Source organism: Bubalus bubalis, chromosome 3 (assembly GCF_019923935.1).
Source record: "Bubalus bubalis isolate 160015118507 breed Murrah chromosome 3, NDDB_SH_1, whole genome shotgun sequence".
NCBI lineage: Eukaryota > Metazoa > Chordata > Mammalia > Artiodactyla > Bovidae > Bubalus > Bubalus bubalis.
The window spans coordinates 124,509,797-124,531,540 of record NC_059159.1 but is presented as its reverse complement, the minus strand read 5'-3'; the positions used below and the strand labels follow the sequence as shown (position 1 = coordinate 124,531,540).

The following is a 21,744-nucleotide window of genomic DNA, read 5'->3' as shown; positions in this document are numbered from 1 at the left end:
TCTTTCACTTTCATCAAGAGGCTTTTTAGTTCCTCTTCAACTTTCTGCCATAAGGGTGATGTCATCTGCATATCTGAGGTTACTGATATTTCTCCCGGCAATCTTGATTCCAGCTTGTGCTTCTTCCAGCCCAGCGTTTCTCATGATGTACTCTGCATATAAGTTAAATAAGCAGGGTGACAGTATACAGCCTTGACGTACTCCTTTTCCTATTTGGAACCAGTCTGTTGTTCCATGTCCAGTTCTAACTGACACAGAGAAACTAAAGTTGAGAGATACTCTACAAAATACTGCTATTCTTCAAAAGGCCACAAACAACAAGGACTGAGCAACTGTCAGGTTAGAGGAAACTAAGATAGGACAACTAAATACAACTTAGAGGACCAGAAAAAGGACATTTGGAGGACAATCTGGGAACATCAGTATGTTCTGCAGATTAGTTAATAATATTGTACCAGTGTTAATTTCCTGGTTTTGATAATGGTTATACAAGATGTTATCAATTGGTGATGGTGGGTAAAAGGAAAAGGTATATGGGAACTCTTTGAAATATTTTTGCAACTTTTTAAAAGTCTGAAATTATTTCAAAATAAAAGCTTAAAAATTAAGCATTTATGCATTTATATATTATACACTAGACAGCACAGAGCTTTAAAATTTAAATAATGTTGTGTTCTTTTTAACAAGTCATGCTTTGAAGTTTATAGCTAAGCACATAACTTTTAGTCATATACCCAGATCTCAACTTTCTAAGACACATTCACATTAATGACAATAATTATTTCAAAACTGATGCTTTTATTGAAGTGGTCATGATTAAGATTTACTAAAAGGGAAAATCAGTACAATTAAGTTATCAAAATGCTGCTATGTTGTATTAAAACTCGATAAAGCAATGATTCTTACCTTCTTAGGGTTGGCTTCTTTCAGAATCTTATGAAAATTATGAATACTTTCCCTCCAAAATACATCATACACACATACACATACACACACACAATATGCATATGATTATGGCAGATGGGTTCAGGCACTCCCTATAAGTAGAGGTCTTTGGACCTAGGTTCAGTTCAGTTCAGTCACTCAGTTGTGTCCGACTCTTTGCAACCCCATGAACTGCAGCACGCCAGGCCTCCCCGTCCATCACCACCTCCCGGAGTTCACTCAAACCCATGTCCATCAAGCCGATGATGCCATCCAACTATCTCATCCTCTGTCATCCCTTTCTCCTCCTGCCCTTAATCTTTGCAAGCATCAGGGGCTTTTCCAATGAGTCAGCTCTTCGTATCAGGTGGCCAAAGTATTGGGAGTTTCAGCTTCAACATCAGTTCCTTCCAATGAACACCTAGGACTGATCTCCTTTAGGACAGACTGGTTGGATCTCCTTGCAGTCCAAGGGACTCTCAAGAGTCTTCTCCAACACCACAGTTCAAAAGCATCAATTCTTCGGCGCTCAGCTTTCTTCACAGTCCAACTCTCACATCCATACATGACTACTGGAAAAACCACAGCCTTGACTAGATGGACCTTTGTTAGCAAAGTAATGTCTGCTTTTCAATATGCTATCTAGGTTGGTCATAACTTTCCTTCCAAAGAGTAAGCGTCTTTTAATTTCGTGGCTGCAGTCACCATCTGCAGTGATTCTGGAGCCCCCAAAAATCAAGTGTGTCACTGTTTCCACTGTTTCCCCATCTATTTGCCATGAAGTGATGGGACCTGGATGCCATGATCTTCATTTTCTGAATGTTGAGCTTTAAGCCAATTTTTTCACTCTCCTCTTTCACTTTCATCAAGAGGCTCTTTAGTTCTTCTTCACTTTCTGCCAATAAGGGTGGTGTCATCTGCATATCTGAGGTGATTGATATTTCTCCTGGCAATCTTGATTCCAGCTTGTGCTTCTTCCAGCCCAGCTTTTCTCATGATGTACTCTGCATATAAGTTAAATAAGCAGGGTGACAATATATAGCCTTGACATAGTCCTTTTCCTATTTGGAACCAGTCTGTAGTTTCGTGTCCAGTTCTAACTGTTGCTTCCTGACCTGCATACAGGTTTCTCAAGAGGCAGGTCAGGTGGTCTGGTATGCCCATCTCTTGAAGAATTTTCCAGTTTATTGTGATCCACACAGTCAAAGGCTTTGGCATAGTCAATAAAGCAGAAATAGATGTTTTTCTGGAACTCTCTTGCTTTTTCCATGATCCAGCAGATGTTGGCAATTTGATCTCTGGTTCCTCTGCCTTTTCTAAAACCAGCTTGAACATCCAGAAGTTCACAGTTCACGTATTGCTGAAGCCTGGCTTGGAGAATTTTGAGCATTACTTTACTAGCGTGTGAGATGAGTGCAATTGTGCGGTAGTTTGAGCATTCTTTGGCATTGCCTTTCTTTGAGACTGGAATGAAAACTGACCTTTTCCAATCCTGTGGCCACTGCTGCGTTTTCCATAATTGCTGGCATATTGAGTGGAGCACTTTCACAGCATCATCTTCCAGGATTTGAAATAGCTCAGCTGGAATTCCATCACCTCCACTAGCTTTATTCATAGTGATGCTTCCTAAGGCCCACTTGACTTCACATTCCAGGATGTCTGGCTCTAGGTGAGTGATCACACCATTGTGATTATCTGGGTCATGAAGGTCTTTTTTGTACACTTCTTCTGTGTATTCTTGTCACCTCTTAATATCCTCTGCTTCTGTTAGGTCCATACCATTTCTGTTTTTTATCAAGCCCATCTTCGCATGAAATGTTTCCTTGGTATATCTGATTTTCTTGAAGAGATCTCTAGTCTTTCCCATTCTATTGTTTTCCTCTATTTCTTTGCATTGATCACCGAGGAAGGCTTTCTTATTCCTCCTTGCTATTCTTTGGAACTCTGCATTCAAATGGGTCTGTCTTCCTTTTCTCCTTTGCTTTTCACTTCTCTTCTTTCACAGCTATTTGTAAGGCCTCCTCAGACAGCCATTTTGCTTTTTTGCATTTCTTTTGTTTTTCATAAAATACATTTTACGATTTATATAAATTTTTAAAACATTCATTCAGTTATACTTTATTCACGTTTTTACTATAAGTATTACTTTAAGTATTTATGTTTTTACTGTAAGTATTACTGTAAGTATGAGGGCGTCAGAGGATGAGATGGCTGGATGGCATCACTGATGCAATGGACATGAACTTGGGCAAACTTGGGAGATAGTGAGGGATAGGGAGGCTGGCATGCTGCAGTCCATGGGTTTACAAGGAGTCCGATATGACTGGGCAACTGAACAACATTATACATACTATTCATTTCTGTATTTTGATTATTTCTATTTTGAAATACACAGATAGTAAAAGTGTGTTTGTATAGACACAAATATAGTAAAAGTATAAAGCAGTGAAGAGGAATGAGAAATACCACATTCAGCTGGTATGCCCAGGGGAGGAAGTAAAAACAAGGGCTGCCGATAGGCAGGGTCAACTGTAATAGTTATGTTTCATTTCTTAAACTGGTGATTTTTTTTTAAACAACAACAAAAAAATCTTGTTTGTACATCTGAAATAGTTCATCTTAAATTCAAAAAACAGTCAAGTGACTAATTTTACCTCTACTCGTAGCCATTTTCCTTTGCAGTGGAAGAGGCAGACTTTCCCACAGAAGGGTAATGAAACGAAGTACTCAGAAGTCATGTGCTGCAAAACACAAACACATGACACACTTATTACTCACAGCAACGTTGCCACACCACTGCTGTGGTGCAGGTCGACTGCCTCCCTGTCCACGGTCAGACTTCCAGTGAGGCCTGCACTGCAGCGGACACAGCAGGTGTACTGGCTTGTAGGGCTCCGGCCTTTTTCCTCCTGTGCTTGTTGGTGGCAGCCGTCTACTCTTTCCTTTAGAGTGAATGTTTCTACTCTCCTTCCTTGCACATGGATCATAAATCAGCCCTGTTAACACGTCTAAAAATGATAGCATGGAGGTCAGGATGATTCATCCAGGCTCTGGCACCATCAGTTAAACACAAAGGAGGAGGATGAATCTGATAAAAAGAACAGCCTGGATGAGAGGGAGGTGGTTAGGTTAGCTGTCCATTAGACCTCCTCTTCTCTTCTGTTAACATTCAGATTCAAAGAAAAGATTTAATTCCAAAACAAAAGAAATGTTATCAACACAAATGTGGATATCAGTGCCAGTTCAGTATCTTCATCCTCCTCCTCTCTGTAGCTTGAAGCTGGGGACCTGCCATTGGTTCTTTCCTTCAAGGTAAATGTTTCTACTCTCCCCAAAGGCAATGTCTCCCTCCACTTGAGTTCCCAGGGCACTAAGAACTATCAAGGGTGCTTTTCATCACTATAGATAATAAGCACACGCATGTAAATGAGTAACTACAGTCCACCCTCTGGGGTCTCAGATTTCTCCTGGATAGATTAGCAAATCAAACTTAAGTAATGCTCCTGAGATACCTCTAAGACATCTGCAATGGAGAAAGAGGTAAAGTTACAGATCTAATGTCTTGATTCTAGGCTGTAGTCTGAACACAAGTTTATTCCAATTCAGCAAATATTTTGGAATACTGATTTTATGTAAGACACTAGGTAACGTACTACAGTACCTAAATGAATTAGGTACTTACCAGAACCTGGGGAGGTTCAGTCTCTGCCCTCAGGAAGCCTACACTCTACTAAAGCAAACAAACGTCCAAACAGCTGAAACAATGCTGCGTAAAAGTGCTGTGAGGCCCTTGGGGTGCTCTGTAGGTTAGAGAGAAGCGTTCACTTCCAGGGTAAGGGGGTCAGAGTTGAAGGGGCACAGGAGTTTAGTCATTTGGAAACCACAGCATATTGTGGATTACGACTACAATGTCCTAATGGAGGTAAGGAAATCCCTTTAGGAACTTAAAACCTCTATAGATCTTGATTCAGAGAAAATGATACTAGAATTAAAGGGCAAACTAAGAGTGAAAGTGAAAGTGGCTCAGGCATGTCCGACTCTTTGCGACCCCATGGACTATACAGTCCACGGAATTCTCTAGGCCAGAATACTGGAGTGGGTAGCCTTTCCCTTCTCCAGGGGATCTTCCCAACCCAGGGATCGAACCCAAGTCTTCTGCATTACAGGCGGTAAGAGATTATTAATAAGTATAACTGTAGAACCACATTTACCAGGGTACAGGTTCTCTCAGGGACCATAAAGAGCTTGGGGAATGATTCCTTGTAAGTTTTATTCTCCTTGTAAATTCCATGGTTCTGTCTTTGTTCAGGCAGAGGAGCCAGCTGCACAAGACGACAGTCACAGGCAGCTGCACTGCAGGCTCCTCAACTGCACCTCGACCCGTCACTGAGCACTTTCTATGAGCCAGGCCCTGTGGATACTCAGTCTTATTATCCTCATTCTACCCTGCAGAAACCAGGGAGGGGTTCTGTTTCAAATTCTGAAGTCTGGCGATCTTACCCTCTATTTTAGAGATTCTACCTTAAACTGTTCAAAGCTTACTACAAGAATACAATTTAGTGACTCCTCTTGATTGCAATGCTAGGACTCATCTTGGAAATAGATGCTGCTCAGCCATACCTTACAGTGGAAGTATTCCTCTATCTTATGCAGAAGGTCGTTGAGCTTGTTCAGACCCTTACAAGGCACCTGGCAGTAGAGTGTGCCGTCGGAGCAAATGTTAGTCACTCTGACATTAGTGTACATGGCATCAACCTGGAACAAAGGACACACCAAGCATGCTTGAGAACAGAGTGCAGCGCTTACCTACCAAAGGGGTAGTTCACTGAAAGTCTCTGCATTTTACAATTTTTGAAGCAAGCAGGACAGATAGGATAGAATGAAATTCATAATGCAAATGTGAAAAACTAGTTTGGCTATCTCTCTTTCAAAAGGAGTATCTGCTCTCAGTTGTATCAGGCACAGAGTAGACATTTTGCATATATTATATTATTACCACTTTCCCCTAATAGGCTAAGAATATCTTTAACTCTGGTTTATCTTCTCCCCATTAATTTTGTTGTTGTTCAGCTACTAAGTTGTATCTGACTCTTTGTGACCCCATGCACTGCAGCATGCTAAGCTTCCCTGTCCTTCACCATCTCCTGGAGTTTGCTCAAACTCATGTCCACTGAGTTAATGATGCCATCCAACTATCTCATCCCCTGTAATCCCCTTCTCCTGCCCACAATCTTTCCCAGCATCAGGGTCTTTTCCAATGAGTCAGCTCTTTGCAGCAGGTGGCCAAAGTATTGGAGTTTCAGCATCAGTCCTTCCAGTGACTATTCAGAGTTGATTTCCTTTATGATTGATTGGTCTGAACTCCTTACTGTCCAATGGATTCTTGAGAGTCTTCTCTGGCACCACAATTCAAAAGCATCAATTCTTTGGCACTCAGCCTTCTTTGGGCTTCCCCTGTGGCTCAGCTGGTAAACAATCTGCCTGCAGTGTGGGAGACCTGGGTTTGATCCCTAAGTTGGGAAGATCCCCTGGAGAAGGGAAAGGCTACCCTCTCCAGTATTCTGGCCTAGAGAATTCCATTGACTGTATAGTCCATGGGGTTGCAAAGAGTCAGACACGACTGAGCGATTTTCACTTTCAGCCTTCTTTATGGTCCAACTCTCACATCTGTACATGATTACTGGAAAATACCACAGCTTTGACTATACAGAGCTTTGTCAGCAAAGCGATGTCTGTTTTTCAACACACTGTCTAGATTTGAGACTAGCCTAGTGGCTCAGACAGTAAAGTATCTAGTTGCAATGAGGGAGACCCAGGTTCAATCTCTGGGTCAGGAAGATCCCCTGGAGAAGGGCATGGCAACCCACTCCAGTATTCTTGCCTGGAGAATCCCATGGACAGAGGAGCATGGCAGGCTACAGTCCTTGAGGTCGCAAAGAGTCAGACATGACTGAAAAACTAACACTAGCTTTGTCACGGCTTTTCTTCCATGGAGCAAGCGTCTTTTAATTTTGTGGCTGCGGCTGCCATTTGCAGTGATTTTGGAGCTCAAGAAAATAATGTCTGTCACTGTTTTCACTTTTTCCCCATCTATTTGCCATGGAAGGGACTGGATGCCAAGATCTTAGTCCCATTCATTTAGAAAAAGAATTATTATATAAATATTTTTGCAATATTAACAGAAATGAAAATAAACAACTCTCAAAAGATCAATCCCATTATTAGTCTACTTTCTAATCCTTGCCAATGGCCCACGTGAATTTCAGTAACTTTAAAAAACAGAAAAGGTTTAATTTTAGCCACTTTTAGTCAAATCATAATATGAAGTATGAAGGCAATTCACTGTTGTTCTATTGATAATTATTAAAACAATACTTTCCCAATGTTGTTATGAAGTTTCTAAAATAATCATTTTTAACACCTAATCCTATTCTTTAGAGTGGCTGCTCCATAATTTATTTAAAGGTGTCCTTTCCTACAGACATCTATGTTCTTCACATTTTAAAAATGTAAAAGCTAGCAATTCAATTAACATCTTCACTGATCTAATTTTCCCTTCTTTTGAATTATCTTCCCTTATATTTGCAAAATAATTTCATATAAAATTAATATATGCTCTTTGTAGGAACTCAGAAATAAAATAAAAATCCAATTCTTAATGCTCTTTGTAGGAACTTGAAAATAAAATAAAAATCCAATTCTTAATAATTACTATTTATGGTTTGGCATTTCCCCCTACTTTTAACTCCCCTCTATCTTTTTTTCTCAATACTATGTATTCTGTCTCTATCTAATGTTAGCCTAAAATTTACTGCATTCTATTCTGGTGAATTTCTTTCCTGTGATATGTGTGAACAGACAACAGGGGTCATGGCGGTACCTGAAGGTGAACCTCTAGTGACTTGTCACATATGGCCTTTAAGCAGGTAGCATTGATGTTGATGTCATCTTCTCCTGAGGTATCATACAGAACAACCAGTGGAATGTCCGTTTTTTCAAGTATTTCCACTGCAAAGATCTTCCCACAAGTTAAAGATTCCACCACTTTCACTAAGTCAGGATCATCACTTAGAACTTCCAACCCTGAAAAATATTGAATATTTAAATTTCTATTTAATTAGAAGAAACATTTTAAGAAACACTGATTATATTCATTCTGGCTACTTATTACAATTATGAATCTACTACAAAATTCTTAAACTTTATAGGGAAGCTTTGTTTTACAAACTTCTTTGTAGTATCCAGCCTTAGGTTTAAAAATATTCATTATAATGTGAAAGTCTTTTTGAATGATTACACTAGCTGCAGGCAATCTAACAGCAAGAAGAGAAGTTGATGATCAATCTGAATTTCTACATTAGGAGAAATAGCCTTCACTTTATATACAAGCACATATTTAAAACAAAGAGACTAATGCATATAAAAAATTAGCAACCAATTATGTCTTATAGTCATGGATTTGTAACATTCTTCCTAAAAGTATAACCTTGGTGTTTTTTTTTTTCAGTTTCTAAGTAAGTATACACAATTATTTCTTTCACAAACATGCATTTATTGAAAATTTAGATAGCCTCCCCCCTCCCTTTCTTTTCAAGTACACCATGATGGCACTGAGAATACCAAAGGACTTCCTGATTTATGAAAGAAAGATTAAATATTGTTTAATGTAATATGGGTATTAGTTGAATTTTATCATAGTCTAATTATTCTTTATTCTTAGAAAATTGTAATTTCATAGATCATATATATGCCCACTCAAAGTTAATCTATTAATCTAATTAAACTAGGGCATCACTTCCCCAATGGTACTGCAATGTCTATGTTTTCCCCCTTTAAATCCATAAGCAAAAGTTCACAGATTCCTTATGACATACCTTTCTCTTGTTCTTATCCTGTTTTCCATAGCTGCTGCTGCTGCTGCTGCTAAGTCGCTTCAGTCGTGTCCGACTCTGTGCGACCCCAGAGATGGCAGCCCACCAGGCTCCCCCGTCCCTGGGATTCTCCAGGAAAGAACACTGGAGTGGGTTGCCATTTCCTTCTCCAATGCATGAAAGTGAAAAGTGAAAGTGAAGTCGCTCAGTCGTGTCTGACTCCTAACGACCCCATGGACTGCAGGCTACCAGGCTCCTCTGTCCATAGGATTTTCCAGGCAAGAGTACTGGAGTGGGGTGACACTGCCTTCTCCATCACTAAGCTTCTATTAAACCTTTCATTTCAGCATCCCAAATCTTTACCTGTACTCCTGGTATGTTCTTTTCAAAACCAACTTCCACAGGTTTGTCACAAGATTTTATAGTTACTCAGGATATATCTCACAAACAGAGCTGAATCTTGCTCCTCTGACACAGAGACTTAGCCCTGCTGGGAGGAGGTATTTCTTCACAGGTCTAATTTTCATGAAAACAATTTAGATCATTTTCTGAATCTAACTCCAGCTCTCCTGCATGATGCACACATATTTCCATGCCTTTCCACAACATTAACATTTGTCTCTCATACTTTTAGGCCATCCCAACACATTATCCTCACACACATGCATTTCTCTATGCCTCCTCGAGGAGGAAAAAAAAAGAGCAGTAATACTTGACAGTGCCAGAGACTGACCGTGACCTACAGCCAGGCTCGTGCTTGAGTGCACGAGAGGGTGCTCCATGGTAATAAGCAGTACCTACAGAGTCTATCTGCATATCTGAGGTTATTGATATTTCTCCTGGCAATCTTGATTCCAGCTTGTGCTTCTTCCAGACCAGCTTTTCTCATGATGTACTCTGTATATATGTTAAGTAAGCAGGGTGGCAATATACAGCCTTGACATACTCCTTTTCCTATTTGGAACCAGTCTGTTGTTCCATGTCCAGTTCTAACTCTTGCTTCCTGACCTGCACATAGGTTTCTCAAGAGGCAGATCAGGTGGTCTGGTATGCCCATCTCTTGAAGAATTTTCCAGTTTATTGTGATCCACACAGTCAAAGGCTTTGGCATAGTCAATAAAGCAGAAATAGATGTTTTTCTGGAACTCTCTTACTTTTTCCATGATCCAGCAGATGTTGGCAATTTGATCTCTGGTTCCTCTGCCTTTTCTAAAACCAGCTTGAACATCCAGAAGTTCACAGTTCACGTATTGCTGAAGCCTGGCTTGGAGAATTTTGAGCATTACTTTACCAGCGTGTGAGATGAGTGCAATTGTGCGGTAGTTTGAGCATTCTTTGGCATTGCCTTTCTTTGGGATTGGAATGAAAACTGACCTTTTCCACTCTTCAGAGTCCCTTGGACAGCAAGGAGATCCAACCAGTCCATTCTGAAGGAGATCAGTCCTGGGTGTTCTTTGGAAGGAATGATGCTAAAGCTTAAACTCCAGTACTTTGGCCACCTCATGCAAAGAGTTCACTCATTGGAAAAGACTCTGATACTGGGAGGGATTGGGGGCAGGAGGAGAAGGGGACGACAGAGGATGAGATGGCTGGATGGCATCATTGATTCGATGGATGTGAGTCTGAGTGAACTCCGGGAGTTGGTGATGGACAGGGAGGCCTGGCATGCTGCGATTCATGGGGTTGCAAAGAGTCAGACACAACTGAGTGACTGAACTGAACTGAACTGAACAGAGTCTATCTCAGTAGGAAGGCTGGGAGTCACTTCACAATAGGTTGAATGACACAATTTAAACTGACCAAATCCCATGATACAGGGCCTCGAGTAGCTGCTGCTAGGGCAGTTAGGGCAACAACCACCTAACCCTTTCAGATGTCCAGTAGATTTCCGAATAATAACACTAAATATGCTATATGTTATGTATGGTGGTGGTTTGAATGGTGGTTTAGTCGCTAAGTCGTGTCCAACTCTTTGCGACCCCATGGACTATAGCCTGCTAGGCTCCTCTGTCCATGGGATTCTCTGGGCAAGAATACTGGAGTGGGTTGCCACTTCCTTCTCCAGGGGATCTTCCCAACCCAGGAATTGAACCCAGGTCTCCTTCATTGCAGGCAGATTCTTTACCAACTGAGCTATGAGGGAAGCCCATATGTTATGTATAATGTAACAAAAATATATAAAAACATTATAACATTTTTATAATGATCATATCCTATAGAGAGAACATTAAACATGAATTTACTTATACCTTTCAAGAAATAACACATTTAACACCTGGAAATACTTAGTATGCTTTAGGACTTAACTACCCCAAGGTACAATGATAATACACACCAAAGTGGAGAGCTCTTTTAAAAAAGTTTCTTTTTACCTGCGAGCTTACACTTTGTAGCTTGGAATGAGAGTGAACAGAACTTCGGGTTCAATCTGTATGCTTTGCTCTTTTCAACATTTTCACTAAAACCATAGTCAACGTAGCATACCTAATGATAACAGAAACAATGTTTAGGTTCAAATAAAATTCTTTATCCTTACTTCTTAAAAAAAAACTCACAATGCATTTAATTGGCTTCAGTTTACTCCTTTACCAACAGGGAGCAGAGGGAAGACTGCGGAGCTCCGATGCCTTCTGTTAGCTTGTCAGCAGCACACATATCTGATCTGCCATCCCTGGCTGCTCCACTCTTGCCCTACTATCATAATGCCTACATCACCTCCTTCTTTTCTGATTTACACCTCTCCATTATTTGTTTATAGAGGAGCCACACACTGGGGTATTTGTCAGATTCTGTACCCTCAAAGCAGCACTTATGATGGCCTGCTCTCAGCTGTTATGTTTCCAGGAACTGAGACGCTGTCTATGACAGCAATGATGTTGCAGCTGGATAACATGAAATCCTACACTGTAAAAGTAGATAATTCCGTTTTTTTCTCAGGGCTGGGAAGCTGAGTTAGGCTTTCATCCAGCTCAGGAAAAGATCCCAAGTCTGCTGGACAGAGTTCTGTGTTTACAGAAACCTGCATGATGCTTTCTCATCACCAACACAGATCACTGAGCGCCTGGAAAGTATGTTTAGTGTATTAATAAAACTTTATTTGAAAAGGACTATATAACCAAAGCCTTTTTCCTTTTGGAGAAAAATAAAATCTAGAGACCTTAAGCTTTGATTTAGAATGACACCTAGGAATAGGAGGGTAAGTGCTGAAAATTTAGCATGCTTCTCTAATTAAAGCAGATGATAGTTATTACAAAAATAAGACAAAACAAAGCAGGGCAAAGGCATGGCAGAGAAATACCAAAGAGTTTTACTTTCTGCAGTAAAATAAAGTCCACAGCTTCTGAGTACTGAGATTCTGGTATTAAGTATACAAAACAAAAACTCTCCCCCATCAGAGAATCTAAGGAAGAAAAGCACAGAGAGAAAACTAAAGTTGTTCCCTGGCCACCTGATCACTGGGCTGTGGGGCTGTGTATTCCAGGTTGAAAAGGATCATCTGTTAGAGCTCACATCTTGACTCAGTGCTCCCTGAGGCCTCAACCCCTGGCAGGTCCCCACACTGCAGCCAGCAATTTCTCCAACCCCAAATTAGCACCTGCATTTCCTTCCCCAAAACCTCAGGATCCACACAGCTTTTGTTTCCTTTAATAGTAGTCACCACCCACAACTTGGATTCTGCTCTTCCTAGGCCTAAAATGGAGACAACGTGTTCTGAGAATAGAACATAATATGTGAAATCATGATTCCCGGGCAATTCAGAATGTAATCCCAGCAGCAAGAGACAAAAGAATACTGTTCTAAATCTTCAAAGGGTTTCTATAACTCTGAAGCTTTTCTTTTCTTGCTTTATTCTTTGGAATCACGATACCATGTGTTCGCCTGTCAGCTGTAGTTCATAAAACATTTGCCCATGGATGTCCGCCTAGACTCTCACAGCCCTCTGCCCTTCAGCCCCGGGATTAGCACACGCAGGCTCACTAGCCTTGCGCTGGGTGCGCTGGGATCCAGTGCATTCCCAGCTCTCTGGCTCCCTCAAGTGGCCACAGATCTCACAGTGCCTTCTGAGTAATAACCAGCAGACACCTCTGGGATGTGGTCTGGACCAGGTAAAACTGGCACCAACCTGAGGGGTGACCACCAGTTCCTGTTTCTCATGTTCACCAAAATCTGTGGAAATCAAGGAGGGGATGGATACTTGCTGTTAGGGATAGCAAAATTCAAGAGAAACAAGACTTGTTGAGTAGCTAGTGTTTCTCCTAGTAAGGGGTAAAATTGATCTCTGTCTGGTTCACGGGGATATGGGAACAAGATCAGGCCAGGATTGCCACAACTACTGCTGTCTTAAAGAGCTTACTATGTACAACACACCAAGCTACCCCTTTTATTCCTAACACCAGCCCACAGCTCTCAGAAGCAATGACACAGCCGGTTGCTTCCTGTTCTGTCTTCCAAGAGGCACTTTCCTGTTCTGGTTCCCATGACATGGTCGTCTTGGTTTTCCTCATTCTTTGGCCATTCTCACAGTCTCCTTTGCTCCTCTCATGCCCTCCATCTAAATGCTGAAGTGTTTCAGAGCCTGGTTCTGGGTCCTCTTCTCTGCTCTATGAGTGATTCTTCCTCTAGGTGACCTGACCCAGTCCCAGGGCTTCAAGTGGCACTTACATGCCGATGCCCCCACCCCGGTCCTGACTTCTTCCTGAGCTCCAGGCTCATCCAGGAAATCAGACAGCTATTCTCAAACCTAATGCTGCTGCTGCTGCTAAGTCGCTTCAGTCGTGTCCGATTCTGTGCAACCCCAGAGACGGCAGCCCACCAGGCTCCCCCGTCCCTGGGATTCTCCAGGCAAGAACACTGGAGTGGGTTGCCATTTCCTTCTCCAATGCATGAATAGTCCTACAAAATTCTTTATTTTCCTATTATTGATTCTTCTCCCTGACTTCCCAGTTTCAATAAACGGCATGACCATCCACCCAGCTGCTCAAGCCTTGAACTCATCAGCCATCCTGAACCTTCTCCTTTCTTCTCTTCCACATCCAATGAATTAGTGTCCTGTCAGTTCTACCTCCAAACACATCCTGAGTCTGTCTTGTTACCTCTGTCTTCACTGTTTCCACCCTAATTCAGGTTGCAACTGCTGGTTACTACAACAGCCAACTAACTGGTCTTACTTTTGATCTTTGCCCTACACTACAACCTATGCCCCACATAGGCACTGGAACAACCTTTGAAACAAATAAACCAGATAACATCTCCCTGCTATCCCTTCCTTCACAGTTATTTTCTATTGCAGCACCCTGGTTATTTCCTTCACTGCTTTCCCCTGCCTTTTCATTTACTGTATACTTGTTCATTATCTGTCTTCTTTTACTAGCATAAAAGCTTCTTGAGGACAAGCCTTGTCAGTCTTGTCTCTTTCCCTAAGACAATGGAAAACAATGAATGAAAAGTATAACAGGCAGATACTAGCATGATGATAGTGTCTGATTTTATAGGTAAGGAATCAGAGAAGTCCCAAGGTCATACAGCTAGAAGTGGCAGAGTTGGGACTCAAACTCAGGTCTAACTGACTCCAGAGTTTAAATTCCCAAAGCAGAGGTAAGGAAGGAAGGGAGGCCCAAGAGATTTTTGCCCTGTAGATCTCAGACTGGGGGATGTCCTTGTGGAGGTTTCGCAGTGTTTACTATAAACCCTAACACACTAAACATATCATCAGGGTTTGTACGGTTCTTCTCTTCATAAGCAATCCCTGTGCATTCAAGCAGCTAAGTTTTGAACTTCCTAAGGGCAGGGAAACAGTCAGGAAGTGGACTGAGGCTGAGCTAACATCTAGGACAGTTATTCCCCATCATCCAGAGATCACTCAGGTTTCTCACTGAACAGACACTAGTGACTGGGCCACATACTGACTGGGGTCCTAATCATCTGGACTGCCCACCCCTGCAGTGCTACGCGTTCTGAGATGTGCTAACCCTGATTTTCAAAGTTTAGACAAAACTGTGCCTTGATGAGCAAGTTCTCATTCTGGGTTTCTAAGGTTAAGGAAGGAAAAGGCAGCAGGGCAGGGGCTGGTCACCATGAACGTGGCCAAGTCTGGAAGTACTGGAGCCTCTGATGGAAGAGACTAGTCAGAGAGCCCTCTGACCTTTCTGAGATGACCATGAGGGCAAGACTTGGGGCATGGTCAAGTCTTATTTGGGGTTCCCCTCAGTTGGCTGTGCAAGAAAGGAGAGAATGTCATCTCTTCCAATCTGTATGATTTCCCTCATTTCCAAGTACTGACCTTGATAAGAAGCCCCCAGAGCTCTGATCAGTATTCATTAGGTAACCCTGAGGAACAGGAATACAGGTTTGTTTTTTTTCTTGATTAATTATATCATGGGTTATGGTATTCCAATGGAGAAGAATTTTTTTCTTTGTTTAAACTAAAACTCTAAGATAATGTAACTATCACTGACTTAAAAGCTGACAGGGATAATTATTATTATTTTTGATGTATACATATATTATCTTTTTAACTTCCAGAGGAAGCTAAATACAGTTAGAGGATACCATATTAGAAGCAATATTTTCATTTGACAAATAATGTGTTTGTCTTCATAATACTTGCCTTTATCTTGCCCTCTTCCATTGAAATGACCTGTGCTCGTAACCAAGCATCCTCTTCAGCATTTACAGCCAGCAGTTGGCCAATCTGCACAGTCTGGACTGGGGTGACCTTAGAATTCTTACTGTAGTACTCCTTCATCTCATCTTCCATTAATTCTTGAGCAGCAGAGTAGTCTTTGCCCACGTACCTGAATTAAAGGAAAAGAACACAGATGAAGCAAGCTGGAAGAAGGAAAGCTACAGGAATTCACTAATATTACTCTGTTTTTCTACTGTTATCTTTGGGGCCAGGCTCAGATTTGCTTACATCAACAGGGAGGAGAATGTGGATTTAGTAAACATTTATATCTTGAAAAAGGAGAATGCAATACTGTGGATCATAAAACAAGACCAAAGTCTAACACATCACAAAGCAGAGCAAACGTTCAACAACAACACAGTGACCTCGTGGATGTAACAGTAAACAGTCAAGGAGTTTTAGAGGAGGTCTAGGCTGAGAGAAGACTCAAGGTAAGGGTAGAGAGAAAGTAGAAAGGAAGACACCAGAGGGGGCCAGATGAGCAGCAATCAACCTGAGATTCTGACTCAGGCTGCTGGAGATCTGTGTGGATTACTTAGAAGAGAATCTAGTTAATAGTTCTGCCTTAACTAAGGCGCATATGGACCTCAAGCTCTGAAAAACCAATGAAACTTAACTTCTCCAAGAGAAAAACAAACCCTAGAAAATAAACAAAATCATGTGACAACTCCTCCCTCCAACTTACTGAACAAATCACAACAAAATGCTGAGTTCTGATACCCTTAAAGAGATGACATGTTTTAGATAAATGCCTCTTTAAATTGTACGCTTCCCAAAGAAAAATTTTTTTCAGTATACTCTTCTACCTCCTTCTATAATTTTCTGCTGTTGACAACTGCAATCACCTTGTTCCAGTTCACTATTTTCCTTTCTGCCATAAATAGGCTGTTGTTTCCTTGGCTTTAAGTCCTCAGAGACAATTCCAACAAAGGCCTCCTTCCAGAATGGAAAACCTGGCAAATCAAGTGTGGCTCCTGTAACAGGAGCTATCTCAGCCATGGGATGAAGCCTTTTGAGTTTTAAGCTATGCTGTACCAGCACTCGAGTCACCTGGCCAGGGAGATGGGGGATATGACACAAGAACAGGGCTTTCTGAACTGTTCCAGCTTCTACTTGGGGCCCAAACAGTCCTATTAGAGCTTTAACAAACTATTCCTGTAGGAGTGTCTTCCTGTATTCTTGGTAACTACTAGCAGGGCAGAAAACACCAGAGTCAACCTATTTGTTACTAGCAGAAAAGAAGCTTTTAAAAGCCCCACACAGAATGGAAATAATGCCTCTTTTAAAGGCAAAGGCTGTTTTAAACCCATATATGACATGCGTATTATTCACTCCACACTCTATCATTTGTTTATTGAGCTCTACAAATATTAAGGTACTGGCTGCACTCTTGGCTCTGGGGTCTCCTAGGACATCTTCACCTCTGCCTGAGTGCCCAATTCCTGGGACTTGGAGTCTTATGGGGACTCCTGGTAGCAATGGAGTCCTGGATGCTCCACTGGCAGAGGCCTAGGCTCCAGCGGTAGTTTGGTGGTTTGCCTAGCATGGGATCCTTCCAGGAAGGAGGAAGGTGGTGAGAAGCAGCATGAGCTCTGCAGGCAGCTTTTGCTCTCTGCAGCCACCAGCAGAGAACGATGCTAGGTATATGCCTTGGGCAGGGTAGGGAGGTAATGTTACAGCTGGTTTAATAGTCGGTGGTGGCAAGAATGAGGTCATTAACCCCAAATTACGTAGGCCAACTTAGGTGGGCCACAAATATAGGTTATACAAAGTTAATTTCTGAGCTTGGTGACAACAGATTCCCATACTTGACCTAAGGGTCCCGCCACAGCACCTCTGTGTAACTTTGAGAGTTATAAGCCTACCAGTTTCCAGAGTCTATTGCCTGCCTGGGTAAAGTTATGGGTACAGAAGAGGGCTCAGCCTGCTGGATCTGCTAAGTCTTCAGGGTAGTTGGGGGATACCAATAACCGAGGGTAGATATCACCTACCATGCCTGCTGGTTGCCTGCCACCCTGCTGAACACACAGAATGCTGATACTGGGATTCTAATTCATACTGAAAAAGCAGATTCAGGTAACCAGAGGACCCTGGACCTAATCATCCTGGAATAGACTGGAACCCTCCTACTGAAGTCTTAGAACTGATCCAGATTCCTGCCAACTCTTGGGAAGAATGTAAGAAATCACATGATTGATCCAGTCCAGAGCTGGGTGACTGGTCTCTGAAAGTAGCCCCAATGACTATTGGTAACACAAACCCAAGGATCCTTCCAAGGAAGCAGTTTAGACTTTTTTCTTTATAATGTTAAATGGTAAATGTTAGCAGTATGCTCCTCAACATCCTTCCTTTACCTCAATTTATTACTGACCCACAGAGGGAAGCCAAACCCTCAGCAAGCTCTTTCTATCCTCAGGCCATACTTCACCTTTCAAATACAAGCTCCATACATTTACCACCCCTATATAAAACAGACCTCAACAAAGCTTCAGCATGTTTGAGTTTTAACATTCAAAGATACTTGATTCTCACTTCTTTATCAGACTTAGTTTGTTCAGATAGAAGAGCTTTAATAGTTTTGCTGCAATATTTTATTAAAGAACTTGGCCATAATTCTTTGTGGCCTTTCTTTGGGTCTTCCCAGCTCATCTATGACCCTGAGGAGGAGTGAGAGCCCACTCCATAAGGGACATTTTGGTTGAAGGAGCCTGGACCCTATTCTGCTTCAGCCTTTGCCCAGTCTGTCTATCCACAGCCACACCTTGGGCTGTTCCTTCTGGAGATCCAGCTCTACTGGTTCCTATTGTTTATCCCAAGTCAGAAAGGGAAAATTACTGTCTTTCACTTCCTATATAGTATACATTTTCTCCAAAAGTCCACATCAAGTGCCTGGAGCTGGACTGTTTTTTTTATAATTTCAGTAATCATTAGCCACTTAGGCAATAATTCCTTCTCCAAGGCAATGATATCAAAAGGCTCAAGGAACATAGAGAATGATCTCTGTTCATTTCCAAGGTAAATCATTCAATATCACAGTATTCCAAGTCTATGCCCCAATCAGTAATGCTGAAGAAGTTGAACAGTTCTATGAAGACCTACAAGACCTGCTAGAACTAACACCAAAAAAAGATGTCCTTTTCATGATAGAGGACTAGAATGCAAAAGTAGGAGGTCAAGAATTACCTGAGGTAACAAGCAAACTTGGCCTTGGAGAACAAAATGAAGCAGGGCAAAGGCTAACAGCATTTTTCTAAGAGAATGCACTGGTCATAGCACACAACCTCTTCCAACAACACAAGAGACAATTCTACACATGGACATCACCACATGGTCAATACCGAAATCAGACTGATTATATTCTTTGAGCTGGATTAAGAAGCTCTGTACAGTCATAAAAAACAAGATCAGAATCTGACTGTGGCTCAGATCACAAACTCCTTATTGCAAAATTCAGACTTAAATTGAAGAAAGTAGGGGAAACCACTAGACCATTCAGGTACGACCTAAATCAAATCTCTTATGATTATACAGTGGAAGTGACAAATAGATTCAAGGGATTAGATCTAACAGATATAGTGCCTAAAGAGCCAGGGACTGAGGTTCATAACATTATAGAGGAGGCGGTGATCAAAACCATCCCCAAGAAGAAGAAATGCAAAAAGGCAAAATGGTTGCCTGAGGAGGCCTTACAAATAGCAGAGAAAAGAAGAGAAGAAAAAGGCAAAGTAGAAGAGATATATCCATCTGAATGCAGAGTTCCAAAGAACAGCAAGGAAAGGTAAGAAAGCCTCCCTAGGTGATCAATGCAAAGAAATAGAGGAAAACAATAGAATGGTAAAGCTTAGAGATCTTTCAAGAAAATTAGAGATACCAAGGGAACAACATTTCAAGCAAAGATGGGCACAATAAAGGACAGAAATGGTATGGACTTAAAATAAGCAGAAGATATTAAAAAGAGGTGGCAAGAATACCCAGAAGGACTATACAAAAAAGATCTTCATGACCCAGATAACCACGATGGTGTGATCACCCACCTAGAGCCAGACATCCTTGAGTGCGAAGTCAAGTGGGCCTTAGGAAGCATCACTACGAACAAAGTTAGTGGAGGTGACAGAATTCCAGCTAAGCTATTTCAAATCCTAAAAGAGGACACTGTGAAAGTGCTGCACTCAATATGCCAGCAAATTTGGAAAACTCAGCAGAGGCCATAGGACTGGAAAAGGTCCGTTTTCATTCCAATCCCAAAGAAAGGCAATGCCAAAGAACATCCAAACTACTGCACAATTGCACTCGTCTCAAACACAAGCAAAGTAATGCTCAAAATTCTCCAAGCTAGGTTTCAACAGTACATGAACCGTGAACTTCCAGAAGCTCAAGCTAGATTTAGAAAAGGTAGAGGAACCAGAGATCAAAGTGCCAAAATCCACTGGATCACAGAAAAAAGCAGGAGATTTCCAGAAGAACATCTACTTCTGCTTCATTGACTACACTAAAGCCTTTGACTGTGTGGATCACAACAAACTGTGGAAAATTCTTAAAGAGATTGGAATACCAGACCACCTCACCTGCCTCCTGAGAAAATTGTATGCAGGTCAAGAAGCAACAGTTAGAATCGGACATGGAACAATGGACTGTTCCAAATTGGGAATGGAGTACATCAAAGCTGTATGCTGTCACTTTGCTTATTTAACTTATATGCAGAGTACATCATGCGAAATGCTGGGCTGGATAAAAAAGTGAAAGTGAAAGTCGCTCAGTCATGTCCGACTCTTTGCGACCCCATGGACTATACAGTCTGTGGAATTCTCCAGGCCAGAATACTGGAGTGGGTAGCCTTTCCCTTCTCCAACAGATCTTCCCAACCCAGGGATCAAACCAGGGTCTCTCCTGCATTGCAGGCAGATTCTTTACCAATTGAGCTATGAACATAAGCTGAAATCAAGATTGCAGGGAGAAATATCGATAACCTCAGATATGCAGGTGACACTATCCTTATGGCACAAAGCGAAGAGGAACTAAAGAGCCTCTTGATGAAAGTGAAAGAAGAGAGTGAAAAAGCTGGCTTAAAACTCAACATTCAAAAAGGAAGATCATGGCATCCAGACCCATCCTTTCATGGCAAATAGCTGGAGAAACAATGGAAACAGTGACAGACTTTATCTTCTTGGACTCCAAAATCACTGCAGATGGTGACTGAAGCCATTAAATCAAAAGACGCCTGGCTCCTTGGAAGAAAAGTTATGACCAACCTAGACAGCATATTAAAAAGCAGAGACATTACTTTGCCAACAAGGTCCGTCTAGTCAAAGCTATGATTTTTCCAGTAGTCATGTATGGATTTGAGAGTTGGACTATAAAGAAAGCTGAGTGCCGAAGAATTGATGCTTTTGAACTGTGGTGTTGGAGAAGACTCTTGAGAGTCCCTTGGATAGCAAGGGGATCCAACCAGTCCATCCTAAAGGAGATCAGTCCTGAATACTTATTGGAAGGACTGATGCTGAAGCTGAAACTCCAATACTTTGGCCACCTGATGTGAAGAACTGACTCATTGGAAAAGACCCTGATGCTGGGAAAGACTGAAGGTGGGAGGAGAAGGATGAGACGGTTGGTTCATATTTTTCACTGACTCAATGGATATGAGTTTGAGCAAGCTCCGGGAGTTGGTGATGGACAGGGAACCCTGGCGTGCTGCATTCCATGGGGTTGCAAGGAGTCAGATACAACTGAGCAACTGAACTGAACTGAGTCTACATTTTCTCCAAAGTCCACATCAAGTACTTGGAACTGGACTGTTTATAATTTCAATAATCATTAGCCACTTAGGCAATAATTCCTTCTCCCAGGCAATACAAAAGGCTCAAGAAACCAGAGGGCTAATCTGATATTACACTAGGAAGGTGGTGATTGGCTATTCTGACTTTTCATAAATGCTACATAATTCCAGATTAAACAGTATTTCCTACATAGTGGGTGGTTGCTTTTACTATGGACTAGGTATTGCTTTTGACATATTAATATATAGTTACTATTAAGCTTTTGACATAGATTTTTTTTTCAGGTTCAGACCATATCATCATTCCAATTTTTAAAACTGTTAGAAATCTTTTCTTCCAAAATAGTTATTTTGAACATTTAACAAATATTAAGAATCATGATAACTATTTATAACTACAATATATTATTTTTCCTCAACCAGCACCCATGTGAAGAAAAGCCAAGTAGCAACAGCAGTGACAGTGAAGGTGTTAGCTGCTCAGCCGTGTC

At 41.5% G+C, this 21,744-nt stretch overlaps 1 protein-coding gene across 2 annotated transcripts in view; it reads right to left on the bottom strand.

The window, feature by feature from the left end:
* TDRD7 (tudor domain containing 7) overlaps positions 1-21,744 on the bottom strand; it is a 102,579-nt gene that overhangs the window by 17,355 nt on the left and 63,480 nt on the right. For both annotated transcript variants that reach the window (XM_025281760.3, XM_025281762.3), the window contains 5 exons: positions 15,403-15,589; positions 11,168-11,279; positions 7,805-8,007; positions 5,545-5,679; positions 3,579-3,665 (listed from right to left, as the gene is read on the bottom strand). In XM_025281760.3, coding sequence (XP_025137545.3) covers positions 3,579-3,665; positions 5,545-5,679; positions 7,805-8,007; positions 11,168-11,279; positions 15,403-15,589 — 724 coding nt within the window. The remainder of the gene's footprint in view (positions 1-3,578; positions 3,666-5,544; positions 5,680-7,804; positions 8,008-11,167; positions 11,280-15,402; positions 15,590-21,744) is intronic.